This window comes from Meriones unguiculatus, chromosome X (genome assembly GCF_030254825.1).
Source record: "Meriones unguiculatus strain TT.TT164.6M chromosome X, Bangor_MerUng_6.1, whole genome shotgun sequence".
Lineage (NCBI taxonomy): Eukaryota > Metazoa > Chordata > Mammalia > Rodentia > Muridae > Meriones > Meriones unguiculatus.
In genome coordinates this window covers 130,769,773-130,796,055 of record NC_083369.1, presented here as the reverse complement: position 1 = coordinate 130,796,055, position 26,283 = coordinate 130,769,773, and the positions used below count along the sequence as shown (strand labels likewise).

At 39.5% G+C, this 26,283-nt stretch overlaps 2 protein-coding genes across 6 annotated transcripts in view; one reads left to right on the top strand and one right to left on the bottom strand.

The window, feature by feature from the left end:
- Arhgap6 (Rho GTPase activating protein 6) overlaps window positions 1-17,889 on the top strand; it is a 584,642-nt gene extending 566,753 nt beyond the window's left edge. For all 3 annotated transcript variants that reach the window (XM_060375299.1, XM_060375301.1, XM_060375300.1), the window contains 4 exons: window positions 1,958-2,055; window positions 13,195-13,469; window positions 15,330-15,410; window positions 15,903-17,889. In XM_060375299.1, coding sequence (XP_060231282.1) covers window positions 1,958-2,055; window positions 13,195-13,469; window positions 15,330-15,410; window positions 15,903-16,567 — 1,119 coding nt within the window. In that variant the 3' untranslated portion in view covers window positions 16,568-17,889. The remainder of the gene's footprint in view (window positions 1-1,957; window positions 2,056-13,194; window positions 13,470-15,329; window positions 15,411-15,902) is intronic.
- LOC110541444 (holocytochrome c-type synthase) overlaps window positions 1-26,283 on the bottom strand; it is a 49,818-nt gene that overhangs the window by 6,374 nt on the left and 17,161 nt on the right. Inside the window, exon 9 of one of the 3 annotated variants that reach the window (XM_060375303.1) lies at window positions 19,781-20,947. The exons of 1 other annotated variant lie outside the window; for it this stretch is intronic. The gene's annotated coding sequence lies outside the window, so the exon portion shown is untranslated. Of the gene's footprint in view, window positions 1-19,780; window positions 20,948-23,019; window positions 23,644-26,283 lie in introns of those variants that run through there. One more of the 3 variants, XM_060375304.1, reaches the window with a different exon arrangement.

Sequence of the window (26,283 nt, the reverse complement as noted above, 5' to 3'; positions counted from 1 at the left end):
TAGGATATCAAACATGATATAGTTTCAGCTGTAAGGATAAAAAGAATTTTAAGTGACTATCTTTCAACCATGTGGAAAACTCTGATGCATATTTCAAGGAAATAGGGTTCAAGTTAGAAAGGTACCACATAAAAGGCCCTTCAAGTGTTTATATGTTACTTTTCTTCTAGAAACACAAACTAGTTTAAGGAATTTGAGGGTTCAGATGACTGGATAGTTGAAAGTGCAAAGTGACATTGGGCATAGCTTAACCCAGAACGCAAATGCTATCAAGATCTATCTACTGGCCCCGCCATTATTTCCTGAAATGTCAGCACAATACTCGGGCCATATGTGGCTGTAGGTTCTGCCTGTTGTCTTTCTCAGAAGCCTTGCAGACAGTATCATGGTTTTGTGTTGCCTCTAGTAAAGCCACATACTTATTTCCCCAGGCAAATGTCCTGTTCTGGAAGTAGAAAGGTTGGGTCAACTTAAATTAAGGTATATTTCACCCTTGTGTCAAGGTTTGGTGAGTAGCTCTTCTCCACAGAGGACTTAGGATATAACTTTTCTAAGAAGAGGGGAATGGAGGGTGCTAATGGCTAACAGATGAGCTCTATTAGCGGGTAATGAAGACTTGAACTTCAGACAATGCCTTTGGAATGGAAGGGGAGGGAAGAAGTAACAAACAGAGGATGTCAGGCTGACTTCCTGATTAGGACTGGGAGTGGACAAGACACCTTGGATTTTGAACTATGTGGCTAGAATTTGGCAATTTCATTCATGAAGATTCAGAATGAAGTAGGACAACCAGACTTATGAGAGAAGGAAGGCGTTCTCTTCCTTCCTCATCCCTGTTTTTTGTTAATAAGATTGTTTCCAGCTTCTCCACACTTAACAATTGAGTACTGCAAGAGGCAGAAGGCAAATTCTTCCACCAACCACTTATTCTCAGAAGACTTGTCTCTGTGGTTTTGAAAACTCTTCCCTCAGAGCTTATTGTGAGAAAATTTATTGTTTCCCAATAGTCTTCGATGCTTCTACTTGAGCAAGCAGGGGCTATGAAGTAGAAAACTGTCAGTCAGAGCTGGGTTCAATCTTATCTCATTAGAACATTTCTGCATGACTGACTTAAGACTGTCTTTGAATGCATTGAGAATTGGGCTGGTAGACGTGCAGTACTTGTGTATAATGTTCCTGCAGGTGCCCATGAAATTATGAACTGAGAAATATTTAGCAGTTGGAGGCAAGAAATGAGAAAAGGCAGACATTGAGTCATCATAGCCTCTGAGAAGATAATGCCAGCATTTGTTTGGTTGGTTTTTTGTTTGTGTTTTCATTTTTTTTTTAAATATTTACCATTGACTGGGTACTGCTGCAAATTCTTAACACAAAATGAATCGTTCACATTAGCATCTCTTTGTAATAATACTGTTACTCCCAATTTACAGGTGGGGAAACTGAAATCAATAGGTCCTTGTTATTATACTGTAATAAAATCCCACAACTAAAATGATGGACCTAAAATTTAAGGGCATGAGCACTTAATCAGCTGACTGTATGTTCCAGAACATCTCAAGACAATCATAATGTATGCCCATCCTCTCAGCATAATTCAGTGTGCTAACTCTAGAAAGTGTCCTCACTTGGTATAAATTATGAACACCAGTCCTCTTACCCATGATGGTTTGCTTATTCAAAAACAGGAAAATCTAGTCTGTGTAATAGAGGCATTCAAATAACTAGACAGGATTTCCATTTGACATTTTGGATGGAGTGTGATTACTGGATAATCTCATACGTTGTCCTGAGAATTAAACATGTTGTTTGAATTTGTATAGGCTCGGTTTGAGCTGGTAAGTCAGTCTGCTTTCTTAAGGATTTGAAGCCTCAATGTACGCTGACATAAGGTTGCTGTGGTCATACTTTGCATCTTTGGCAGAGGTTTTGTTGATGCCCCAACATTTGGCTATTCCAGGTTCCCCCAGATCTCCAGAACGAAGTGCTGATCAGCCTTCTGGAGACAGATCCTGATGTCGTGGACTACTTGCTCAGAAGAAAGGCTTCCCAATCTTCGTAAGCATGCTCTTTTTTCAGCTTCTAGAGTTTCATTTCTTTTTTTTTATTTTTCTTTATTATGATTTATGATTTATTCACTTTGTATCCCCGCTCTAGCCCCCTTCTTAATCTCTTCCCAGTCCCACCATCCCTCCCTTTTCTCCTACTATGCCCCTCCCTTAGTCCACTGATAGGCAGGGTCCTGCTCTCTTATTATCTGACCCTACCCTACCAGCTCTCATCAAAATGGTTGCATAGTCTTCCTCTGTCACCTGGCAAGGCTCCACACATCAGAGGGAGGAGATCAAAGATCCTGCCTTTGAGTTCATGTCAGAGACAGCCCCTGCTCCCCTTACTAACACCTACTTGGAGACTGAGTTGCCTATGGGCTACATCTGAGCAGGAGGTCTAGGTCATTTCCATGGTCCTTGGTTGGAGTATTGGTCTCTGCAGGCCCCCCTGTGAAGAGTTTGAATGGTATCCATCTTTGCATACAGAGTGACACAATTGGGATTTGTTTTGTTAGTTAGATTTTTTTTTTTTTTTTTGCAGGACAGGGTTTCTCAGTGTAGCCTTGGCTGTCCTTAGAATAACTTTGTAGATCAGGCTGACCACAAACTCACAGAAATCTGCCTCCAACTGCCTCCCTGAGTACTGGGATTACAGGCCTGTGCCACCACATCCAGCTCACAGTTAGGTTTTTGATAACTTTTTTTTTCAATTTTTATCAATCTGCCTAAGCAGAAATTATTTTAGTTTTATAAATTTACCAATTTCCAAGCCACTTTCCTAGGCAATTCTTGTTTGTTTTCAACTTTTTCTAACACCTTAGGAAATTTCTGACTTGTGGTCACAGGAAAAGAAAAAAAAAGCTAAACCACTGACAAGAATCTCAAAGGAATATGGAATATAACATGTGTAAATGATTCTAGCAGGCATGTCCAACTTGTGCCCTCAGTCTGCATGCCTCTAGCTAAGAATTCAGTCCAAGACAAAATCACAAACTTAGGAAAACATTATAAAATTTTGTCTTTGTAACTCAAAGTTGATCTTTATCATCTACCTTGTCAGTGACAATATTGTGTCACAATGTCAAAAATCTGGGCATGCTTCTTGATAAATGTCTTGATAAATGCTTAATGTCCTGTAGGCTGCATGGGCTGGGGTTGGTGCTGGGAGTGGAGTATCTTCCTTGTGCAACATTACAGGGAAGCAATCTATTTCCAAACCACAAGAGCAACCTTTGCTGAGACCTAACCACCCATTTGCAAAGAGAAATGTGTACTTTTCTAGCTCTGTCATTACGTATAGCTTATATTGTCTTCATGAAAATGCACACTTATCCAAGTTTGCAACGAAGAAAGTGCAAGGCATGCTTTAAGTTATGGCTTGCCACCATTTTACCTTGAAAGGAGCACAGACCTGATCCGTTGTTCATATTTTATGTATAATCCCAGCAGCTGCTACAGAGACAAAGTATATAGAGGTGCTAAATACTTGGAAAAGCCATGTAGCGCTAACACATAAATAGTCAACCTTAAATTTAGGACAGGAAGAGTTGATTCTGTTTTCTCTTGAGAGTATCATTGTGCTATACTTTTAATTAATAAGTCTAGGACACATTTGGCCATGTTCTATTGACTTCAAAAGTGAGATTAATCCTAGAACCAATAATATACTTTAACCTAATTTTTTTTTCAGCCATAGGTTTTTTTTTTTTTTTAAGATAGGGTTTATTTGGATTTAACTTAGAAATGAAGCATGTTCAGTTATTTCTATAGACTGATGTCAAATTTGATTGCTTCTAATTTCAGATTATTTTAGTTAATAATAAAATTATACTATTTAAGGAAATTTAATGAAAAGGAATTCCATGTTGTTTAATCCCCTTCTTCCCAGAACAGTACATTAATAACCCCCACTAAATTCAGCTTCCCTCCCATTCCAGCAGTACAGGAAAGGGCTTGTAATCAGATCACCCTTTCAATTGCCTGTAAAAGAAATCAATTTCTGTGCCAATCAATATCACAGAAATCTCTGGTTCAAGTAAGATGGTCTGCTTGAATTCAAATTCCAAGAAGCAATAGTAAATATAAATCTATTTTTAAAAAATACAAATGGACCTGCATTTCAGGGTCTTGTTTTCATGTAAGGGAATTGGAACAGCCCTTAAATTTTTCTTAGGTTTCCAACTCTCATCAAGGTGCAAATTTTCATTTATCCCCCACTTCCAAATCATATGCTACTAGAGTTTTAATAATCTCATTTGTTTCTTTAGTGTGGGCAGGAAAACAAACACGGTCATGTTTCTGTTTATAAATCCTTTATTAATTTTCATTTATAACATTTTGTTACTATATGGTAGGAAATCTAGAAAATATACACCTGAAAAAAAAAAAACATGAACTTTTGGCTATCCAAATTTCTTCTTTTGTGTGGCGTTGGATAGGTACATTTTATTCTTGAAAGAACTATTAATGGAAATGCCACATGGTTTCCAAGCACACTTTTGGTATATAAATGCCAACGTAAGAACAGAACCTTTCTTTCTCTGCTCTTAGAAAGGACGAAGAGCACATATTAAGCTGATGCCAAGTTGTGCAATTGTTCTGGCCTCTTTTGTTTCCTATCTATGTATGAGTGAGTCTCTTTAATGAAGAAAAGAGAATAAAGATTATTTTTGTTTTTCTTTTTGTTTTCCTCTAGGTACAGGCAAAAATCAGTCCAGAAAGCTGATACTAATGCCATGAAGTAAACTATAGATATTTGCAGGGGGGGGGAGTTTTATTTTAGTGTCCTTCTGAGGTTTGGGCTGTAGGTGGTCACATTGGGCTGTAAATATAATGCTTCTCAAACTCCTGGTATATATGGAGCACTTCAAATCTTGGGAAGGTGCTTCTGAGTCAGTTGGATTGAAGAGGTGGGCAAAGATTGTATATTTCCAATAAGCTTTTCCGTGGTCCAGTAACTACTGGTCCATGATCCACATTTGGAATAGAGAAAGTTTAAAATGCTGAGGCATTTTCTTGACTTTATGCACATTCAAACATTGTGCATTCAGACCTCATGGGGGAGTATGTAAGAGAATGCAAGTTGACCAATACTAGACATGGTCTCAGACTCACCTGCTCATTCCAAACACATGATAATTGTAAAGAACAGCTGTGAGTCTCCCCATCACCATGGTGCTTGCTAATTTGTTGAGTCATAGTCCAGGAGCTGGGGTTTTCAGAGCTCTCCACGTGATTTCAGTAAGCAGCCCAAACTCAGAACTGACTCAGGTCCACCACATGGATTCTCCATATTTAGAATCCTATGGAAATTTGGGTGGGGTGGGTTTTCACCTTCAGCATGTGTCCTTGTGTGGATAAAAGAGTAGCACAAATGTTCTTGCTTATAAATTGACATGAAGTTTGTAGAAAAGAGATGTGATTGACAGTCTCAAAATGGCTTCTGGAGGAAGGAGGAGCTTGCAGTGCATTTGGAAAATGAGTGAAGATGTAACTGGGACTGGGTGTTCATATAGCTAGTCCTGGACTTGGTCAATAAAGCAAAGTTCCCGTCTGTCTGGGGACACAATAATAATGAAGTTAGGCAGATATTTTCTAAAATACCAGGCTTTGGTGAGGTGGCATAACATTTAAATCAGAAAGTAGTGATAAAGGAATACAGTGACAAAATATCCCTGTAATTATAGATTTATAGTGATTGTAAATTACAGTAACCCAAACTGACAGGTGGTGCTGGCTACAGTGGTACTCATGTCTAATTAACCACCTATCAGCTATGTGTGTGTGTAATTTATGACACTGCTTGAAAGCCTAAAGTTGTGATCAAGATCTCATGTCCAAATTCAACCCTACTGCTATTAGTTTTGTGCTGTGGAGTGTATTCATTAATGACTCTCTAACTAGGTTTTCTCATCTGTTAACTGGAGATCAAACACTTACTGTTGGGTTACTCTGAACTTCACCCATGTGGTTCATTGCCAACTAGTTACCATAGACTTGTATTTGAGACATTGTGACTATCCCCTCTTCCTTGACATCTACGAGATAGCAGGTGGCCACAAAATATGGCCCATAAAAAAGAGATGGCATCGGGTCTAAAAGCATAGCACCTTATTTCACTGGAGATTTTGATTTTCTTTCCCTTGAAACCTCCATTTCCCAGTTCACATACCTAACTAAGTATAACTTTAGGCTCCTGTAAGGCCAAAGTAGAAACACTGCAAGATTTGATTCAGAGGAAAAACAAAATAAAATTTCAAAAAGTGTGAAACACATGAGAAAATGTGTATTATTATTTATGTTTTAAAGGAGCATATATTTTAAGATGTTTGGGATCTTCATGTTTTGTCTTATTTGGATTTTTCCCTTTTATGTGCAACATCTGAATTGGGCTCTTGCAAAGAAAATGTATTTTCTTTTCATGTGCTCATCTAGTTCATTGTTTGGCTTCAACCAAAGTGGTATGCCAAAGGGGGATTAGAAGAGATTTTCAGTACCAAAGTTGCCAGGCTTACTCATTTTTAACAGCTTGTCTAGTATACTTGCTAGAATTATGTGCTCTTTTTTTCAGAAGTCCCTAAGGCAGACTAGCCTCTTTTTGATTAAGGAATTTGACAATGTAGGGGAGGATGATGAAGTATTAATCTAAGAGGACAGTGTAGGTTGAATGAGTACCTCTAAGCAAAACAATGGTATTAAAGCAGGGTCAGGACTAGGATGAGGCAAAGGAGACCGTTATCTAGGCACAAAACGTAAGGAAATAAGAAATCAGTCATGAACACTATATTGTAATATAATATTTTACAAAATCAAATTTTATTTCTACCTCCAGACAATAAGAAGCAAAAGAGAAACATTTTCAAGAAATAAAGGCCATACTTAGCCACCCAAGATGCCAAACTGATGGTAAAATGTTTAAGCCTGTCCTAAATGGAGGCAACCCATCACTGTGTTTTCACAACTTCTCCTTTCTTTGTTTCTTTTGAACTGAGACAATTACTAAGTGTGACAGTTTCTGTTAACTAAGTGACAATTTGAAATGATTTTTAGTTAAGCTAACCTGAGATTATATAATGATAACATTGTTTGGTATAAATGACACATTGAAGCTTAATTTGGTCTTAAAGGTGCCAATACACCTATTTTTCAGTAATTTTTTTTGCTTCTTTAATATTCTAAGGAGAGAAATAACTTTTGCATAAAACTGTTTTCAAGTGCACAGTTTTCTTTTTCAATGAGGTACTTCAGACCTCTGGAACTCTGTACAAGGAATGCTTGGTAGAACTGAGCATAAATCATGGGAACATGATCAATATATCGATATCTCAGGAGACAGAGCCTAGCAGAACTCAGGATTATCTATGACATGGAATCTGACAGTAACAGTAGTTCTTAAAATTTTCAAATGTGGGCTTCATAAAGCCTAAAGAGCCAGATATGAAATATCAGTACTTTGAAGGTGGAAGCAAGAAGATCAGGAGCTTTAAGGCCAGTCCTGCCTGCATAGGAAATTTGAGGTCACCAAAGATTGCATGAGACCTTGTCTCAAGCAATAAACAAACAAAAACAGTGTAAGGAAGTTTTTCCTTTCTTCTACCAATCTTCATAGTTGATGCAGAAATATTTGTTCCACTTGTAGAAACAAGATCAAAGTAAGCCAAACTGAACTGTATTTTGGGAGAAAGTAGACACAAATGAACCAAATCCAAATGTATTTATCTTTAAATTTCTATGTGATTAATTTTGTTAGTGGCCTTCACAAGGTCATTATTGAAATAAAAAAAAAAATAGGACCACCAGTGACCATTATGAAGATCTCTATTTGTTCCAAAAGACAATAGTTAAGAACTGTAAAATGTTTGGTCTTTATAGATAGAATCCCACCCCTATCATGTATTAACTTTCTACACTCTGAAAGGGTTATGGGGTTTCTTATAGTTTTGTGGTATTTTGTTCAGCTTATCAAATTAGTACCATGGTGATCATTCTCATCTATCAACATTTGCAATTGAAGTTGTCTTTTACCACTCTGTGAACCGTTATATAACAGGTTGTAATTTCTGCCTTCTTCATGGTATGATTTGCTAAATCAGGATTGTTTGAAGTTGGATTTTACCTATGGCATAACAGCAAAGAATCCTACTAACTAGTAGTAGCCAGTGACCTCAATGCTCCTTTCATTCTAGTACCCTGGAAATGAAGCACTAAGCCTCTTTCTCCCACACTCTTTTCAGGCAAAGTTTTAGGGAAAACTTTAAGTGTAATGTGGAACTAAGTCTCACAGGTAAGCAGTTGGGGATGGAGGGAGACTATATCCTCCCAGCATTCCAATGTCTTTACTTTTTACACTTCGGAAAAATACTTATTCCAAGATGCCTTGTCAGCTATGCTATTACTAAAAGGAATATAGACAACATTATTATACCTTCACCTGTCACCAATGCACTGTAATGCTATGGAGAAGAAATTAGTAAGGACTAAAAATGAAGAGTGTGGGGTTGTCAAATGCCCTGGTATGTATCATCCCGTCTGACTTCACCATCTGGGACAGAAGTGAGATTCACATCGGTACCTCTTTGCAGAGGTGTTTTATCTCTCAGGGGTCTATCTAAGGGAAGCTTTGCAGCCCTGTGCATGATTAATGTGGAAATCTCCATAATTCTAGGACTGCTGTAACAGTGGGTTACTTCCTGGTGAAAATAATTACAATTACAAGCTTTGCATGAGTGATTGTGCCAAGGACAAGACAACACACATCTGTGTGTTTTTTCAGCTAGATAACTCAGCAATGGGCTGAGCCAGCCACACTAAGGGTTGAACTGGAGTTCTTCATTTATTCACAGAACCAGTTCTGTGTTTCCGGCTGCAGTGCAGGCTTGCTCACAGCAACCTGCCAGCACGTTTACACCCTGACCTGGAGCGACCAGCTAAGGGTGAGAATGTTGATTCACTCTCCATACCCATCTCATGTTTTGTTAGCTGGGGGATGGTCTTGGGGTTTAAGAATCTAACACGGTATCCTCCCTGCTTATAGACAAACCCATGTTGTCTAGCAGCTCATCTACTCAATACCCCTCATCTTCAACCACTGTACACTGAGCATGAAAAGTGAAGAAGCTAGACACATTTGAACTCAAAACCATATCACTTAGCAGCTTATCCAGACAACATTCTGTTACAATCCAGAAACATAGGCCAAAACATGTTTTAGAGACAATGCCTCAGCGAATGCTACCCTCATTAAAGGCAGTCATTTCTGTAAGCAAATACTCAAATATGTTAATGCTCCTTCCTTAGAACAGTCTTCTTAAAGGTGAGAATCTTATATGCAAATAAGAAAGAAGATGTGTGAGTCTGTTTAACTTTTTCAGAGATTCCAAAGAGAAGCAAATCTGTCTCCATCTGGGATTTCTTTTGACATGGGTTCATAAGCAAATGTGGCTACACCTCCCTCATGTCTTCTGGGAAAACGAAATGACAGGGATATTTTAAACATTTTAAATGGCCATTAACTATAAGTATAACATATAGACTTTTATTATTAATTTGTCACACCAAGTACATGTGCTTAATAAATTTTCCAGGGAGTACAAACCATACTGCCTGGACTACGAGAAAAACAGGTATTTTATTGGCTACCTATTTCTCTTGGTCATTTCTGGTCTTAGATCAGAAGAAAAGACAGTCGGGAGTAGCTTAGTGCAAAGCCTACCATATAATAAACTCGAATAGCTAACTCTTATTACAGTCCAAGGCACCATATTTTTCAATCTTCTTCCCATATGTACTCATATTGTACCCATTTCCATGGCTGGAATATACCAATAGGGGAGACCACAAAGGCAGAGTATCATCTGTCATTGGATGGCACTGGCTGTGTCCCTGGTTATGAAACTAGCCATATGGAGCCCTGTCTACTGTAAGACAATTTGTCTCTATATCCAGGATTTATCTTCTGCCACAGACATCATTCCATTTTCTGACTCCTGCACATCAAGGCTAGAGGAGGCTCAAATGTTGTCTGGGATGGGCATACTACCCTGCTTTCTCCAGCTGAGGCCCATCCATCCTAAGGTCAGAGCGACATATTTACTTCTAGCTGAGCCAACACTACAACCTGATCCCTCATTGGTATTCTCTTGGCTCTTAGCAGATCTTTAAAAGCCCACTGTCACATGTATGGATTGAGATGGGAAGGAAGATTTGATTACAAGCGACCCTTCAACACCTTCATATATCAAAACATTCTGTAAACACAATCTGCTGGCCCTACCTCAAGGCTTCTATTTCATTAGGCAAAGATGGCTTCCTAGGCAACAGCCTGGCATATAGAAGGAGCTCCTGTTTGCTGTAGCAACCTCTTTTTGCCATCTTGACATTTTTCATGTTATTTAGCACTTGTCCCACATGCTTAATTCACAATAGGTTTCACGATTGAGTCAGCCAATTCAAAGTCCAAAGCAGAGCTTGCAAAAACACATTTCAAAATGATGGAGATGCAGCACTATAAGGGAGAGCATGTCTTCATTTTTAATTTTTGCAAAGTCAACTTGGAGGAAAGAGGAAAGGGACAGGACCCTCTCTCCTCCGGAATTAATGTTTCAGTTATTCTTGATTGCCTTTGTTTTGTGTTCCTTTCACCAAACCATTAAACATGATACTAGCTGTTCTGCGTTTTCCCAACGACTAATGTAAGTATAATTTCCCTCTGTACGACAACACCAGTGCAAGTGTCTGAAGCATCGTGAAGAAGTCTATGTAGTTGAACAGTGTCATAGAAAGTAATCTGAGAGCTGGAAAGAAGGAAACAATGGGAAGAGTAATGGGTTGAGTTGGTGTTGCAAAATGTAAAAATACCCCTTACGCATTCGTGCAACAACTCACATAGGTCCTTTGAGTGTTTTAGCCGTCATAGCACACAGAAATGCATTATTTATTACATAGTTCATGGTAAGACAGGGTAAAAATAAAAACCTAGTCTTTCTGTAGAAACTTCAAATGCTCCCAATATGAAGACTTGAGAGAAATTTCTTCCCTGAAGTCTCTCATGTTTGCTCATAACTACTGGCTGAAAGTACATTTAAGACCATTGCCCTGGATGTTTGTCTTCTACATTTTTGTTAAGAAGAAATGTGCAAGACATAAGCTGAAAATATTGCGGTGTCTATGAACTAAGATATGACCACCTCCAAACATCCCCTCAATAAGAGAAGGCAAAATCCAAACAACACATGTTTCAGGTGGGCTTATGAATTAGGCAATGATTTGAACTTTCCTTAAAATATCCCATAAAATAAGGCTAATTCCTATCGAGTAAAGCTAAGACATTTTCATTAATGACTGAAAAAAAAATGTCACCTAAGCAGGGGAAACTAATAAAATCGAGCCTAATGATGCAATCCATGGCCCTTCTGGTTCTGAATTGTACTCTATATAGTTAAACTGTGTAGTTTAACACAGTCACGTCTCGTGTTCATAATAAACCTTTTACAAGGAGAAAGGTTATTTGTCATCATGCTTCCCATGACAATAGGCAACTGCCCAATGAATATGAATTTGTGTTACTCTTTTTTTTACCCCTTTAGTTAGATATAGTGATTAGTTTTCTCCCCCTTTTCCAGCAGAAGCTGTTAAGTTATTCTTATTTTTAATTTTCCTTCCAATTCATTGGTAGCCTACAAGGCTGGAAAATCATCTTCATGGCTGTCCTTTGGCTACTGCCCATAAGATTATGTGATATCAGTTCAAAGAGGAGACAAGCAAAGGTTTTATTTATTCTTTGCGGGTAGGTAGGAAATGTCCTCAGCAAAAGTGCCAGAGTTCAGGCTGCCCTCAGTAAAGGCATGGCATATCACAAATGTCAGGATGTTTTTCCCCTGGGTGCTAACCCTTGCTGGAAACCTGAGATAAAGCTAGGGCCCCTAGATTCCACTTCCTTCATTTTGCATGCCAAAAACAATTTGGCTAGGAAAGGATTGCTCTGGTGTGTGTTTACCTTCTTTAAGACCACAAAGGATTTGTTTTGAAAACTGCAACAAATGGAAACCAAAGACCCAGTAAAGAGAAGCAAGTAGAGTGCATGGGGGTGGGGGAAGCATAAGCACATTGTGAAGCAGTTAATCAACCTGTGATCATTTCCCTTTAAGATGTCAGGGCCATTGTTTTGAGGAAGGTAGAAAATAAAGATGGTTCCAGGTAAGACTTTGCCCAGTCCCCCATCCACATTTCTGGTATTCTCATTTTTCTGTTCCATTTACATTTTCAGTGTTGTTTCTGTTGCTAAGACAATTCATATGTGCAGATGCTGATATTATGTAAAGTGATGCTGTAGATTACACTGTGGATGTACTAATGCCTTGCAAATTCATGCCCTGTGTATTTACATGCACTGGGCTTTTAATGACAGTAATTTAACTTTTTTAGCCACCTTTTCATAGATAAGCACAGATTTCCACCAGTAGCACCACTGCCTTCATATCAGGAAGAATAAATTTATATGCTAAGTCTGCTGAAGGAAAAGATAAGTTTTCCCTAAAGCCACAGTAAATTTGGATTCTTTTTTATTTAGGAGACTGAGGAAGGTAAAAAAAAAAAAAAAAAAAAAAAAAAAAAAAAGTCATCTTTTTCTTTTCCCTGTTTAATAGTGACCCCCAGGCTTTAACTCTTAAATATAAGCAGGCATCAGTCCATGAAGCACTTTTGCAATGCAAGGCAGTGACAGGGATCCATCTCTGATCATGTCCTGGTTTTGCTAAATCAGTTTTATTGCTCTCTTCCAGTAAGCAGCCTTGGCAAACATAGGCATGTGTTTGCTTCATCTCCATCCTTCCAATTGACCTTAGTTTTGTAACATTTGTTAGGCTTTACTGCTCTCTGCTGGTTGCTCTTTGGCAACTACAGTAGATCTTTTCCCTCTCTCCCTTCCTTTGAGGGCTGACCTTTCTTGCTACATTTGTTGTGTTTTACTGCCATCTTGTGATCATTTTATAGAAAAGGCTTTCACATCATTGATGGAGATGCATTGGATCATTGCTCAAAATGTCTTTTTGTTTCAGCCTCCATGCCCATGTATTCAAAATATACCCTTGGCAATTGTGTAAAGTTTGAATATGATCATACTTACAAACCTGCAATTATCTCATGCCAGGAGCTCTGACATACTTCAGTCGGAAGTTTCATTTTCCATGGGAGGGAGGCATTCATCTACAGATTCCAACAAGGCCTCCAGTGGAGACATCTCCCCTTATGACAACAACTCCCCAATACTGTCTGAACGCTCCCTGCTGGCTATGCAAGAGGATGGGGCCCGGGGGGGCTCAGAGAAGCTTTATAAAGGGCCAGAACAGTATTCATTGGTGGGCCACTTGCCGTTGCCAAAGTTGAAGTCAAGAGAAAGTTCTCCTGGACCAAGGCTTGGAAAAGGTAACTGAATCTTGGTGGATGGGACAACCAAATTAAGTATGGCATGTAACATGGGGTGGGGCATTTTGGAACTTCCTCCTCAAGCCTTCTTTTTTTTATATTTCTGCAATTAAAAAGACATGTACTAAGTGTCTGCTAAATACACGGGATAGGAAGAAAGGATGGTAACCCCAAGCACTGATTTAGAAGGTCCCTTCAACCTCTGATTCTCAAATATCTGTGAAGTGAGCACATGTCATAGGAGCAACTCATTTTCCCAATTGACCTTTTCTTTTCAGCATTCAGAGGAACCTCTGTATCTCTACCTTGCATACATGTTGTCTAAGTTGTCACTCAATTATTACTTCTGTCACTTTCATAAAGAAAAGGTGCTGAACCTACCATACAACAGTTCAATGTACCAGAACCAGGCAGTGTCAGCATCCAGGGACAAAAGCTGTAGACTGAAAATCACAATGACATTCTGCTACTTCTAGCTAGCAGCATCTCAGAGGAATAACAGCTCTACAGAGGCCCATGGACTCCAGATAGGATAACCAAGAATGGTACCAATGTCCCATGTATTGGATTTCTTTAGCGAATCTACATGCAGTCAGTATTGCAATACTTAGCATGGAGTAAGCCCTGGCTAATCTGTGCTGTGTAACCTTGTAGGTACTTCTGGTCTCTTCTTGGAATGTCTTAGTCTATCTCATGATCTCTTGATACCCTCCAAGCAGTGGTTCTCAACCTGTGGGGAAAAGGGAGGAGAGCAAAAACACACACAGGATTGAATCTGCTGATTCCAATAGGGAAGTGTCCCTTGGGGATGTTCAGAAGCCAACACTACTGTCTCTGTATGTCTGTGTACCTGTAGCTGGAGCCCATGTGGCCATCACCAACTGCACCCTTGTGTGAGTTTCCTACTACTTTTATCACCAGCAATGAAATCAACACAAAGATTAGCCTTCTTATAATTTGAGAAATCAGAAATCACATTGGGTGCTCAGGGTTACTTTATGTTTTGGAGGATCTAGGGAACCATCCATTTCCTGCCCTTTCCTAGCTTCTGGAGAGGTAGTCTCATGGCTATTTCTTCCATGTCTGAAGCTACCAACAGAGCAACATTTTTTTTCTCTTGCCTCCGTCATATAGGGACCCTTATGATGACATCAGAGCTGCCCAGGTCCTCTGGGAAAATCAGTTTACCTTAAGAAACAGGAGTGTATGCAAATTTCATGTTTAGAATGCCTGGAGGTTAAGACACCAAGTTAGTAGATATTAATTCTGTTTATCAAAAACATGACATAGAAAGCTTTTTTTTTTCCTATCTCCAACACAATCTGTTGCAGGTAGTGGTAGTTTTTTAGTTTTTTTGTTTGTTTGTTTGTTTGTTTGTTTTTTAATCTGTCCCCAAGCTCCCAGAGAAATCACTCATGATACCCAAAATATTATTTACCAACCTGGGCCATACAACTAGGCTCTTCTCTAACTAGCTCAAACTTAATAACCCATTTATACTAATCTACACTCTGCCACGTGTGGCTGCTTATGTGTGCTCAAGTACCATGCACCCATACTTCTCACATCTTTCCAGCTGAATCTTCTCTCACCTGGCTCACTCCCAGAATCCTCTCTGCCTATCAGATGCCCCACCTCCTATTTCCTACCTAAGCTATAGACCATTAGATTTATTGTTGACAGGTGCTATATCCATACGACACAAAAGATATTCCTTCTTGAAAAAATAGGTCCAAATCGCATTGTTTGGCATCTAGAACCACTTTGCCTATAGTATTTTATGCCTAAGAAATGTAATGATAATGTTGGTTTTATTCTTAATTTTTCTCGCTGTGGACCCTTCTATGCTCTCTTTTTTAGATATGTCAGAGGAGCCTTTCAATATCTGGGGAACTTGGCATTCAACACTAAAAAGTGGATCCAAAGATCCCGGAATGACAGGTGAAGTAACATTTTAAACTTCATTGCATTTATTTTTAAAACAGATTTCCCTTATCTCTTCCTTGCTATTCTCATGGTAACTGCTTGCAAACCACTAAAATACTGAAAAAAAAGAAGAAAGGGACAAAAATTTAAAAACAAAACAAAACAAAAATCTCTCCTTGGGCTTTCTGCCCCAATATGCTAAGCTTGGACAGTAGTTCATTGCTGTTCTTTTCCTAAAGCCTAGGTTGTCTTGGCAGTTTATATAGTTTGGCAGCTTAGCCTGTGAGAGGCTAAGCATATGTCTGGAGTAGCCATATAAGCAGCGCCACCATCCAAAAGAACCTGCCATCACTCTTGCTAGGGAGATTTTCTTTTCAGATACTAATAACTGAAAGTGTTTTGTGCTTTTTCCGATACAGAAGGAAGTGGTGAAAAAGAAAAGAGCTAGCAGCTAATCCTCAAGGCAGTTTTATAAACTAACTCCATTTCTTGCCTTTTTGGCTCCAGGTTCCCATGGTGACATTTTTGAAAGCAGCTCCCTCCGACAGAGGCCCTGTTCCCTTTCTCAAGGGAATCTATCCCAGAATTGGCCTCAGTGTCCAGGGAACCCAATTGGGCCGGACAGTGGCACTCAGGTAATTCAGAGGACTCGGACAGCAGCCATCGTGGAGCAGAGCAGTGTCCACCTTCCGGTGACACATGTCTGCAGTACCCCCCACATCCAGGGCAGTGGCAGGGGTCCCAGACGGCCTGCAGCTAGATCTGAGCCACACTTGTCCCGAAACAGCACTGAAGACCTGCAAGAGGGCAAGATGGATGTGGCCTGGCTGCAAAGCCGGGCCGAGATTGTGTACCAGAGACCTCAAGAGAGTGGCAGAGATGACAGGCGCCCTCCTCCTCCTTACCCAGGATCAGGGAAGCCCGCCATGACTTCGGGCCAGCAGCATGAAGAAGTTTCAGGAACAGCTACAGAAGAAGGAGGCCATCAGGCCTCAGGAGAGCATCCAGCCAGGCAAAAAAAACTGAGCAGCACTTACTCCCCCTCAGCCAGTGAGCAGGACAGGCAGAACTTGGGGGAGGCCAGTTGGCTTGACTGGCAGCAGGAGCGGTGGCAGATCTGGGAGCTCCTGTCAACTGACAACCCCGACGCCCTCCCGGAAACCCTGGTATGAGCTTGCCAGCAGCTGGAGCCCGCCCACCCCCCAAAAAAACATCCTTTTCTGGCCCAGACCCAGAAAACTTGCCAATAGACAATTGGACACTTACTCGTTTTTCTTTTTCCACACTTTGAAAAAAATAACACAAGTGAAAATCAGCCCACATACAACAGAGACACTTCTACCCTTGCCATTTATACGATTCTATTGCATAGCCAGCCATAGAAGAAACAAATGAACAAACAAACATGACAACATCCACTTTCAAAACAACACACATTGGCTCTATGTAAAATCAAACTCTTGCTTTGGTATAGCTTAATTGTATTTGTGTGTCTTCAATTTTTACTATTGTATATTCTGTAACAGTGTATGTATGATGATCAATATGATATATTCACAGAGAAAATGGTACAATTTTCTTTTAAATCACTGCACTTATATTACACCATGAGATATATTAAGCAACGAGATTCTATAGTGTTCTAGAATATGCACTAGTGGGTTTCTGTGCTTTTGCCATCGCTTTTTTAACTGGGGACAGCCCTCCCTTCAATGCCTAAGGAAAATACTAATCAAACAAAACAGAAGCCATATTTTTTTATAGTATTGAGAAACAAAAGTAAATGTCACCGAATGCTTTTTTCATAGTGAATACGTTTTGAGGAAATATTAAATTTGATACATTATGAAATATATTTTTAGAATTTGTTTAGAAAGGACTCAGTGTATCAAATGAGAGCATGGTAGTGCCTAACAGTATTTAAGAAAGTTTCCACCACATTTTAGGTTAAATTCAATTTTATAAAGCCCTTATAATATATATTTATTACATGTACCTTTGACATATTTTTGAAAACTACAAACTTGAATCCAATTATAAAATTTTAAAATCTAAATACACATTCAAATTATACATCATGTTCCCCCCTCTGACCTGTTATCAATTTTAACCCAATTACAATCAATTCCTTGTAAAGTAAATTGTGCCGGAGGGGGGGGCAAAAACGTTACGCCTTTGCGCTTACATTGTGCCAAAGCCTGAGGAGACGTGTCTTTGATAATTTTATGTGTATTGTATGTGTTACTACCATACTTCAGCAATTTGAAGTGTTACAACTGCAAAATCACTTTTGACCAGCAACTGGCAGTTTTCTTCAGTATTTTCCTTTTTTTTTTCTACATCAGAAGGGTCAGCGTACTCTACACAAAGAAGGATATATATATATACATATATATATGTATATATATATATCCTTACATCCATAATATGCTACTTTTAATTTTCATGTTGGTCATGAAATTTTTCAGTGGTGTTTCTTAAAATTTTATCTTGTGCCATGATGAATAAAAAGTTAAGCAAAAATTCATTGTCAGCCTTTAAATCTATTGAAGAAACTCATACCCCATTCCAGATGGGTAATTCACTACTCCCAAATTCAAGTTTATTACATATTGGCAATTCCATAAATACACACATACAGTTGGAGAGCTAGTTTCTAAAATAGCAGTAGCTTGGGGACACCAAGTCAGTGATATTGAAATATGGAGATATCGATAACGATCTCTTGCAAGTAAAGGTTGGTTTTCCTGTCACCGAGAAAGTGATTTCATACTTGACTGAAACTTGGGTTTCATGCCTCTTGGGCAGGTGTCACTCAATGCAGTCGTTGAAAGTTGTGTCTGCTCCATAGGCCTCAGATGCCTGATTGGCTCTAGATATGGACTATAGTGGTTTAAACTTTGGGGCTAGTTGAGTGACCTTTGGGCTGTCAATAGGCTCAGCACTTCTGATATTGGCTCAGAACATGGAAGATTGTCCGAAGATCTCAGTTCTTCCTTACAGATCCCACACAGACCAAAGATATACAAGACTCACAGTGAATGCTATTTGATTGTGACACTCAAGTGGCCTTTCTGTGCCACTCACCTTTATCCCAATCCCTTGAATTTGACCATGGTCTAACAAATCCTTTCTCCTATTCTGAACCTCTGGATACACTGCACCTTCCTTATTAACATATTTATACTGTCAAAGGGCTGTTATTTAAATCTTCCAAATCAGATGAATCAAACGATGTTTACATACATATATATATATGTGTGTGTGTGTGTGTGTGTGTGTGTGTGTGTGTGTGTGTGTATACATATGTGAATGGAAGGTATAACCATCAGTTACTAGATCTAAATTTGACAATACAGAAATCAGTTTGATATTCATGCCCTCTATTTCTTTTAAGCTCTGTGCACATATCTTGCACTTCTTTGGAAAGAGTTTGTTTCTTGGGTGCCTTTATCACATTATAAAAGTGCTGCTTTTAAAACACACATGAGGACTCTAAAGATGGCTCAGTGGGTAAAGTTCCAGAACCCAAAATAAAAGCTGGACAAAGTAGCACAGGTCTCAAAATCCCAGTATTCCTACAGGAGGATGGGAAGTGCAAACAGGGGAAATCATGGAAGCACATGGGCCAGCTAATCTGGCCTACATGGGGTTAAACATGAGAGAGTATCTCCAACAAGGTAGACAGCAGGGACTAACTCCCAGGGTTTTTCTCTGACCTTGTTATATGGACCATGACACATCTCCCCAATACGGACATCATTATACACATACAAACAAATGTAGAAATAATTTTTTAAATATTTTAAAACACATGAGACCTCAAACCTGTGTAGAAATTGAGGCTGTTTATAATATGTGATATGATGCCTGACAAACAAATGTCAAACTGGACAAAACACCTTTACTAAAATGTTCAAGTCACCCATTCCTCATTAGCAAGGGGCAAGAAAAACCCTACCAAATGTCACAGATACCTTCATGTCTATGAATACTGAATCATTTTGGTTTTGTCTCTGGCTAAAGGGCCAGAATGGTGATGATAGAAACAGCCAAATACACATTTGTCTTGATCCCTCTAAGCAGCTATTAACATAAGCTTGCTGTGGGTTTTGATAGAAAAAAAATAGAACAACCATTTTATGCCAATAGGAGTGTGCAAATTGAGGAAATTTATAAACAAATCCAGCCTGCTTCTTTTCTTATGCACATTTTAATACACATCTGCTTGGCAGAGAAACAGTACTAGAGATACTAGAAACAAAGAAGAGGTCCATTGTTGTAGTATATTTAGAAAGATGTTGGGCTATGTAATGTTTATTATTAGCCCTATGATTATCATGACAGTATTATCTAACCTACAATCACAAACAATAAGACACAGATATCTGTTAGATTTTAATTGCTTTATTTTCCTGGGGGAGAGCATATATTCCTACCTACACTGTTTAAATCACCTCACCATCCATTTCCCATCCCTTATCCAATGCCATTCTCCTTAATCATCCTATCTTCCATCCATAATCTTTGAAATATTTGCCTTTATTCTTCATCTGGACCTTTTACACTATTATTGGAGTCCTTCCTCCTGGCCCCATGAGGTTTCTTCTCCAGGCTAAACCATCATGGCATCCTACTTCCTCTCTCTCTCCCCATCTGTCTGTCCTTCCGGTGATTCCTCATAGGATTCTTCTGTCCTCCAAAGCCTGGAGACCTAGCCACGCCTACCCTGTTATGCCCTGCCCAGGTATAGGCCATTTAATGAACTGATAATGTATAATGTTTTAGGCAGGTTTACACAAACAAGGATGGGTGTATCCAGTGGGCAGTAACCTGGTCTTGAGTACCAGTAATTAGCATTAGAACAACCTCCAATTCTTGTTTTCTGTGTAAATAAAAAGCCATTTTTTATACAGTAAGAATAATTATGAAACAGGTATAAAAACCAATAGCGAAGTCTAACATATATAATGTCTAGTGTAAATGTATTTGACAATCTTGAAGAAAATATCTATCTATAAGGGTCTAAGGTTTTGTACCTAAGTTATTTTGTAATTCGTATCTATCAACCTAAAAACATTTATCTATACCTAAAACATCCTTTTAATACCTAAGCAACTAAACTAATTATAACACTATGACTATCTGGTCTTCAACCCCATCAGAGACTTGATAAGGAATAAAATTAATTGCTTGAGCAAATGGGAAGCGCATGCTAGCAGCTTCCAAAAAAATCAGGAAATGATAGAGACAGTTTGTTTCCTGAACAGCCACCCAAAACTCTAACATTGGAGCATCATCTTCAGCCTTCTGGCTCAGTATATTTGACAGACACACATGTGATGCAGGAAGTGTTTAGGACTTAGCCTGTCTTGGCAGAGTTCAGCAGTCAACCTGGCCTGCATTTGAGCTTTCCAATTTTAGGCAGAATTCTATCTGTCATGAAACGAGAGCACTTTCTTTTTGCAAGGGTGGCTGGTTTGCCATATTTGAAGCCATCTCCATATGGAGGTTTTTCAATGCTCATCATCTTCTTTGAGGTAGGCTGGGTGCTGTCAGGAGAAGAAACCTTACCATTAGCTGCTTACAAAGACAGTGTAGGATTCAAAATAACAAACTTTTCCTTAGAACTTACCGTGTAAGTTCTTTTTTCTTAATAATGGATGTTTTGTCCTAAGTGATCTAAAGGTTGGCTTCACATCAATTTTAGATTTGTGTAATAATGATGTCACAAGCTCTAAAAATGCCAGCCAATTTCTTCAGAAAGTAGGACTTCCACAGGAGAACCAGTGCTAAAGGTCAGTTTGGATTAAGAAATATGTTCTGTTGTTCAATGTAAGGAGCTGAAATTAGGCTGGGAGATAAACATGCAAACTTCATGCCTTCTACATAAAAAAAAATTAAATGTTGACTTAATTAAGGTGTCACACTGCTCTGGTAGCTGGTTATCCTTTTGAATGTGAGACATTTTCAGAAGAGACAGGTGTCAGTCTTGCCTGATGCAAAAGAGGAACAGGGCTTACAGGTGGCAAATTAAAATAAACAAATAAATAAATAAAAACCTCAAAAATTACAATTCATATGTTTAAAAGACAGAACCATCCATACCATATCACAAAAGGGGAAAGCCAAATTATAGCCACAACCAATGTGAAAACCCAGGAGAATGGTGCCTAAGGTATGCTTAAACTCTAAAGGTAAAAGAGTTTATTATATAAAGTTTGACTACAAAGGCATAACTGCCCATCCCTTATCAAAAAAAGGGGCAAATCAAGAATAACTCCAACCAATGTAAAAACCCAGGTACAAGTTGCCTAGGGTATGCTTAAAGGTAGAAGAGTTTATATAAAGTTTGGCTATAAAGACATAACTGCTCATTGGATATATAAAAAGGGATGGGACAAAAATGGCCACAACATATATAAAAACCCAGGCCTAAACCTCTAAACAGGTACACAATGTCTGGGGTATGCTTAAATTCTAAATTAAAAAGGAGTTCATAAAATTTACTTAAAACATGCATATTCTATTGCTCAAGGCACCAGCTTGTGTCTCTAACAGGAGGCCTTCTCTCAGGAGACAAATAGCGGCTTTGCCTAAAACAACAGGTGCCCAAGAGCCCAGAGAAAATATTCAGATTCATACAACCTTGTTTTGATTTTAACATGATAATGATTATATGTTCAACAATAATGGTAACTTATATTGCTGATTCCACTACATGGGAATAGCTCTGAAACTGACTGAGACTTGGATGTCTATGCACAGCCAATAATTTTTGTTGGCTATACAATCCCCATAACATGTACATCCCATCCTTTCATATGACATGAATAAAGATTTACAGATGTCTTTCTTCTGCTCATACAAAGAGCAAAGAAACATTCTTAATTGATCTGTGCATTTTGTACATCTCATACATTTACAATTTTAGAAATGTAAAATGCTTGTGAGAAATTATATATTTTCAGAGCAAAAGAATTAGACCTCAGTGATGCTGGATCAAACCTGACAGAACTCATCCTTTCAGCATGCTGAGATGCTGACACATCTGTTCCAGCATCCTGCTTATTCCAGTCTCAACTACTTCAGTTGCTGTTCATCAAAGCCTGCTTCCAAGAGAGCTTTGAAAGAAAGCTATTGAGCTCTCTAAGCAGGCATCTCTACGGCCATCCCCAAGGGACCTGACAAACCGGATATGAGGCATCTGTGAGGCCACCTACAGACCACATGAAACCACATGCTCATGCTCTGGGTTACCTTATAAGAGAACTCATAACACGACCTCCTCCTCCTACTTCTCTTCCTCTTCCTCCTCCTCTTCCTCCTCCTCCTCTCTCTCTCTTTCTCTCTCTCTCTCTCTCTCTCTCTCTCTCTCTCTCTCTCTCTCTCTCTCTCTCTCTCCCTACCCAGAGAAGGTCTCTCTGTTTCTCCTTCCCTTCCCTTAATAAACCTCCTACATGGAACCAGTCATGTGGTGTCTTTTGTGAACTCACCGTGTAACTTTGCTGTACAATCCTAACAAAAGCTACTGATATCAATTGGCCCAGCATTTTAGATTCTTCCAAACAGGATTTCTATTAAGCCTGAAATGTCTCAACATTCAAAGACTGGACCACAAATGTTAGTGCTCGATTTATTAACCATTTTTCCCAATTTCCTTCGGACCCCATGTTGGGCACCACTTAGATTTTCCACCAAGTCTACTTTATTCACCTTTACCTCCCTTATACTTTATGCACCTTTACCTCCCTTCCAACCCCCTGCAACCTTAAGTAGGAGATTAATAGAGAAAAGGGCTATAGACCTCTTTTATCTCCTTCCTGCTGATCAGGGTCGATAAGTTGTTAGGGGATTATCAGACTCAGTCGTCAGGATATCAACAGTCCAGTCCAAAGGCCAGCATTAAGCATCGAAAGCCGCAAGACTCGGTTGGATTGCCTAGAGAAACTCTCTGGAACGTTTCTCTCTGTAAAGTCGAGTATCAAAGCACGAAGGTCAGTGCAGCAATGTCGATCCAAAAGAGTGATGTCTCACTCTTCCTGGGACTCTATGTATGTCCTCTCCTGAAAGTCCACCGGCAGATGTTCTCAGTTGGCCAAAGTCATGCCTCTTGCATGAGAGGAAAAAACATCACGTGCCCTCTCACAAGCCAACCTGGGCAAAACACGTGCCTAGCATGCAGGAAAACATCACATGACCAAACTGAGTGCAAAAACATACACTTCAGCCCATGCTGTCTGCTGGCCTATTAAGCAAACACAGGAGGTAGATTTTACTGAACTAAAGAGAAAAAAGTTGTCTGCATAAGAGTCACACAGAAACGAAAACAGGATGTCTTCACCTGACAGAATTGTAAAACAGCAGCAAATGTTCTTCAAGACAAAACAAGCAAAAACCTCCCAACAACCTACAAGGCATTTGTAAGCAAGGATGGCAGACTGTAGATTTTGAACTGGCATTCAGGACTCCCACCTAACTCAGACCTCAAACCACCATAGGGTAGAAGGATCAGGCACTCAATGTTAAGTTAGTTCAAGCCAGCTAATATCCCTTTAGTCTACAGTGGCCAAGTCAACCTAATTTGCTGCAGCTGTATCAGGTTTTGCAATAGCCAAGCACACGCCCTAGCTATTTCCAATTTGGATGGAGTCAGTTGGGCTGAGGATATAGGACACTTGACCTTGGTACTTCTCAAGTACAAATACCAAGTAAGATACACTGTCTACTCAATTTGAAGGCTTCACAGAACACATGCAGTTCTCACTATGTCCCACGTAAAATTTAAGATATACTCAAATAATGATTCATTCTCTTAAGTATTATATGAGATATGCTTATATTAAAAAGAAAGTCTTTCAACAAGGAATAGCGCTTCCTCAAGATCCAGCTATACCACTCCTAGGCATATATCCAAAAGAGGCTCGAGTACACAATAAGGACATTTGCTCAACCATGTTTGTAGCAGCTTTATTTGTAATAGCCAGAAGCTGGAAACAACCCAGATGCCCCTCAACTGAAGAATGGATACAGAAATTGTGGTACATCTACACAGTGGAATACTACTCAACAGTTAAAAACAAGGAAATCATAAAATTTGCAGGTAAATGGTGGGATCTGGAAAGGATCATCCTGAATGAGCTATCCCAGAAGCAGAAATACACACACGGTATATACTCACTCATATAGACATATAATATAGGATAAACCTACTAAAATCTGTACACCTAAAGAAACTAATCAAGAGGGAGGACTCTGGCTAAAATGCTTAATCCTCACTCTGAAAGGCAAAGAGGATGGACACCAGAAGAAGAAGAAAACAGGAAACAAGTTAGGAGCCTCCCACAGAGGGCCTCTAAAAGGCTCTGCCCTGCAGACTATCAAAGCAGTTGTTGAGACTTATGGCCAAACTTTGGGCAGAATGCAGGGAATCTTATGAAAGAAGTGGGAAATAATAGCAAGAGCTGGAGGGGATGGGAGGCCCACAAGGAGAGCAACAGAACCAAAAAATTTGAGCACAGGGGTCTTTCCTGAGACTCATACGCCAACCAAGTACCATGCATGGAGATAACCTAGAACCCCTGCACAGATGTATGTAGCCCATGGCAGTTCAGTGTCCAAGTGGGTTCCATAGTAATGGGAACAGGGACTGCTTCTGACATGAACTGATTAGCCTGCTCTTTGATCACCTCCCCCTGAGGGGGGAGCAGCCTGACCAGGCCACAGAGGAAGACAATGCAGCCACTCCTGATGAAACCTAACACTAACAGACTAGGATCAGAAGGAAGAAAATGAAACCCTCCCCTACCAGTGGACTTGGGGAGGGAAGTGTGTGGAGAAGGGGGAGAAAGGGGGGGATTGGGAGGGGAGGAGGGAAGGAACTATAGGGGGGATACAAAGTAAATAAAGTATATTAATAAAAAAGAATAAAAAATATGTACAGCCTATGAAAGAGTCTACCCAGCAGGTTATCAAAGCAGACACTGAGAATCAGACAAATTTTGGGCAGAGTGCAGAGAATCTTATGAAAGAAGGGGAGATAGTAAGACCTGGAGAGGACAGGAGCTCCACAAGGAGAGCAGCAGAATCAAAAAAATATGGGCCCAGGGGTCTTTTCTGAGACTGATACTCAACCAAGGACTAGGCATGGGGATAACCTAGAACACCTGCACAGATGTAGCCCATAGCAGTACAGTCTCCAAGTAGGTTCCCTAGTAAGAAGAACAGGGGCTGTCTCTGACATGAACTCAGGAGCTTGAAATTTGATCATGTCCCCCTGAGGGGGGGAGCAGCCTTGCTAGGCCAAAAAGAAGGACAATGCAGTCAGCCCTGATGAAACCTGATAAGTTAGGGTCATAGGGAAGGGGAGGAGGACTTCCCCTATCAGTGGACTTGGGAAGGGGAATGAGAGGAGATGAGGGAGGGTGGAATTAGGAGGGGACTAGGGAGGGGCTACAGCTGGGATAAAAAGTGAATAAATTGTAATAAATAAATTCTTAAAAAAATAAATGTCCAAAAACTATATATAAAAAAAGAAAGTCTTTGTTTATCTGACATATATTTGCTAAATGTAGCAGCCTTAATCTCTAGCCTTAATACCACACTTGGCTTCCAATACCCTTCTTGAAATTCCCATCGAATGTTCCACAGTGCCTCAACAGTACTGAAAGGCAAACTCCATGTCTCTACTACTATCCCGAACCTCAGTTTTACTTTGTATCACCTCACATCTTTGTCTAGGGTGTTTCTTTCTGTGTACCTAAAGCCTCACATGGTTTATTGGTCATTTTTCTCATTGCTGTGACAAAGTACTTCACAGACACAATTTAAGGGAGAAAAGACTTATCTGAAATTATGATTTCAGTGGAAACCTTCCATTATAGATAGT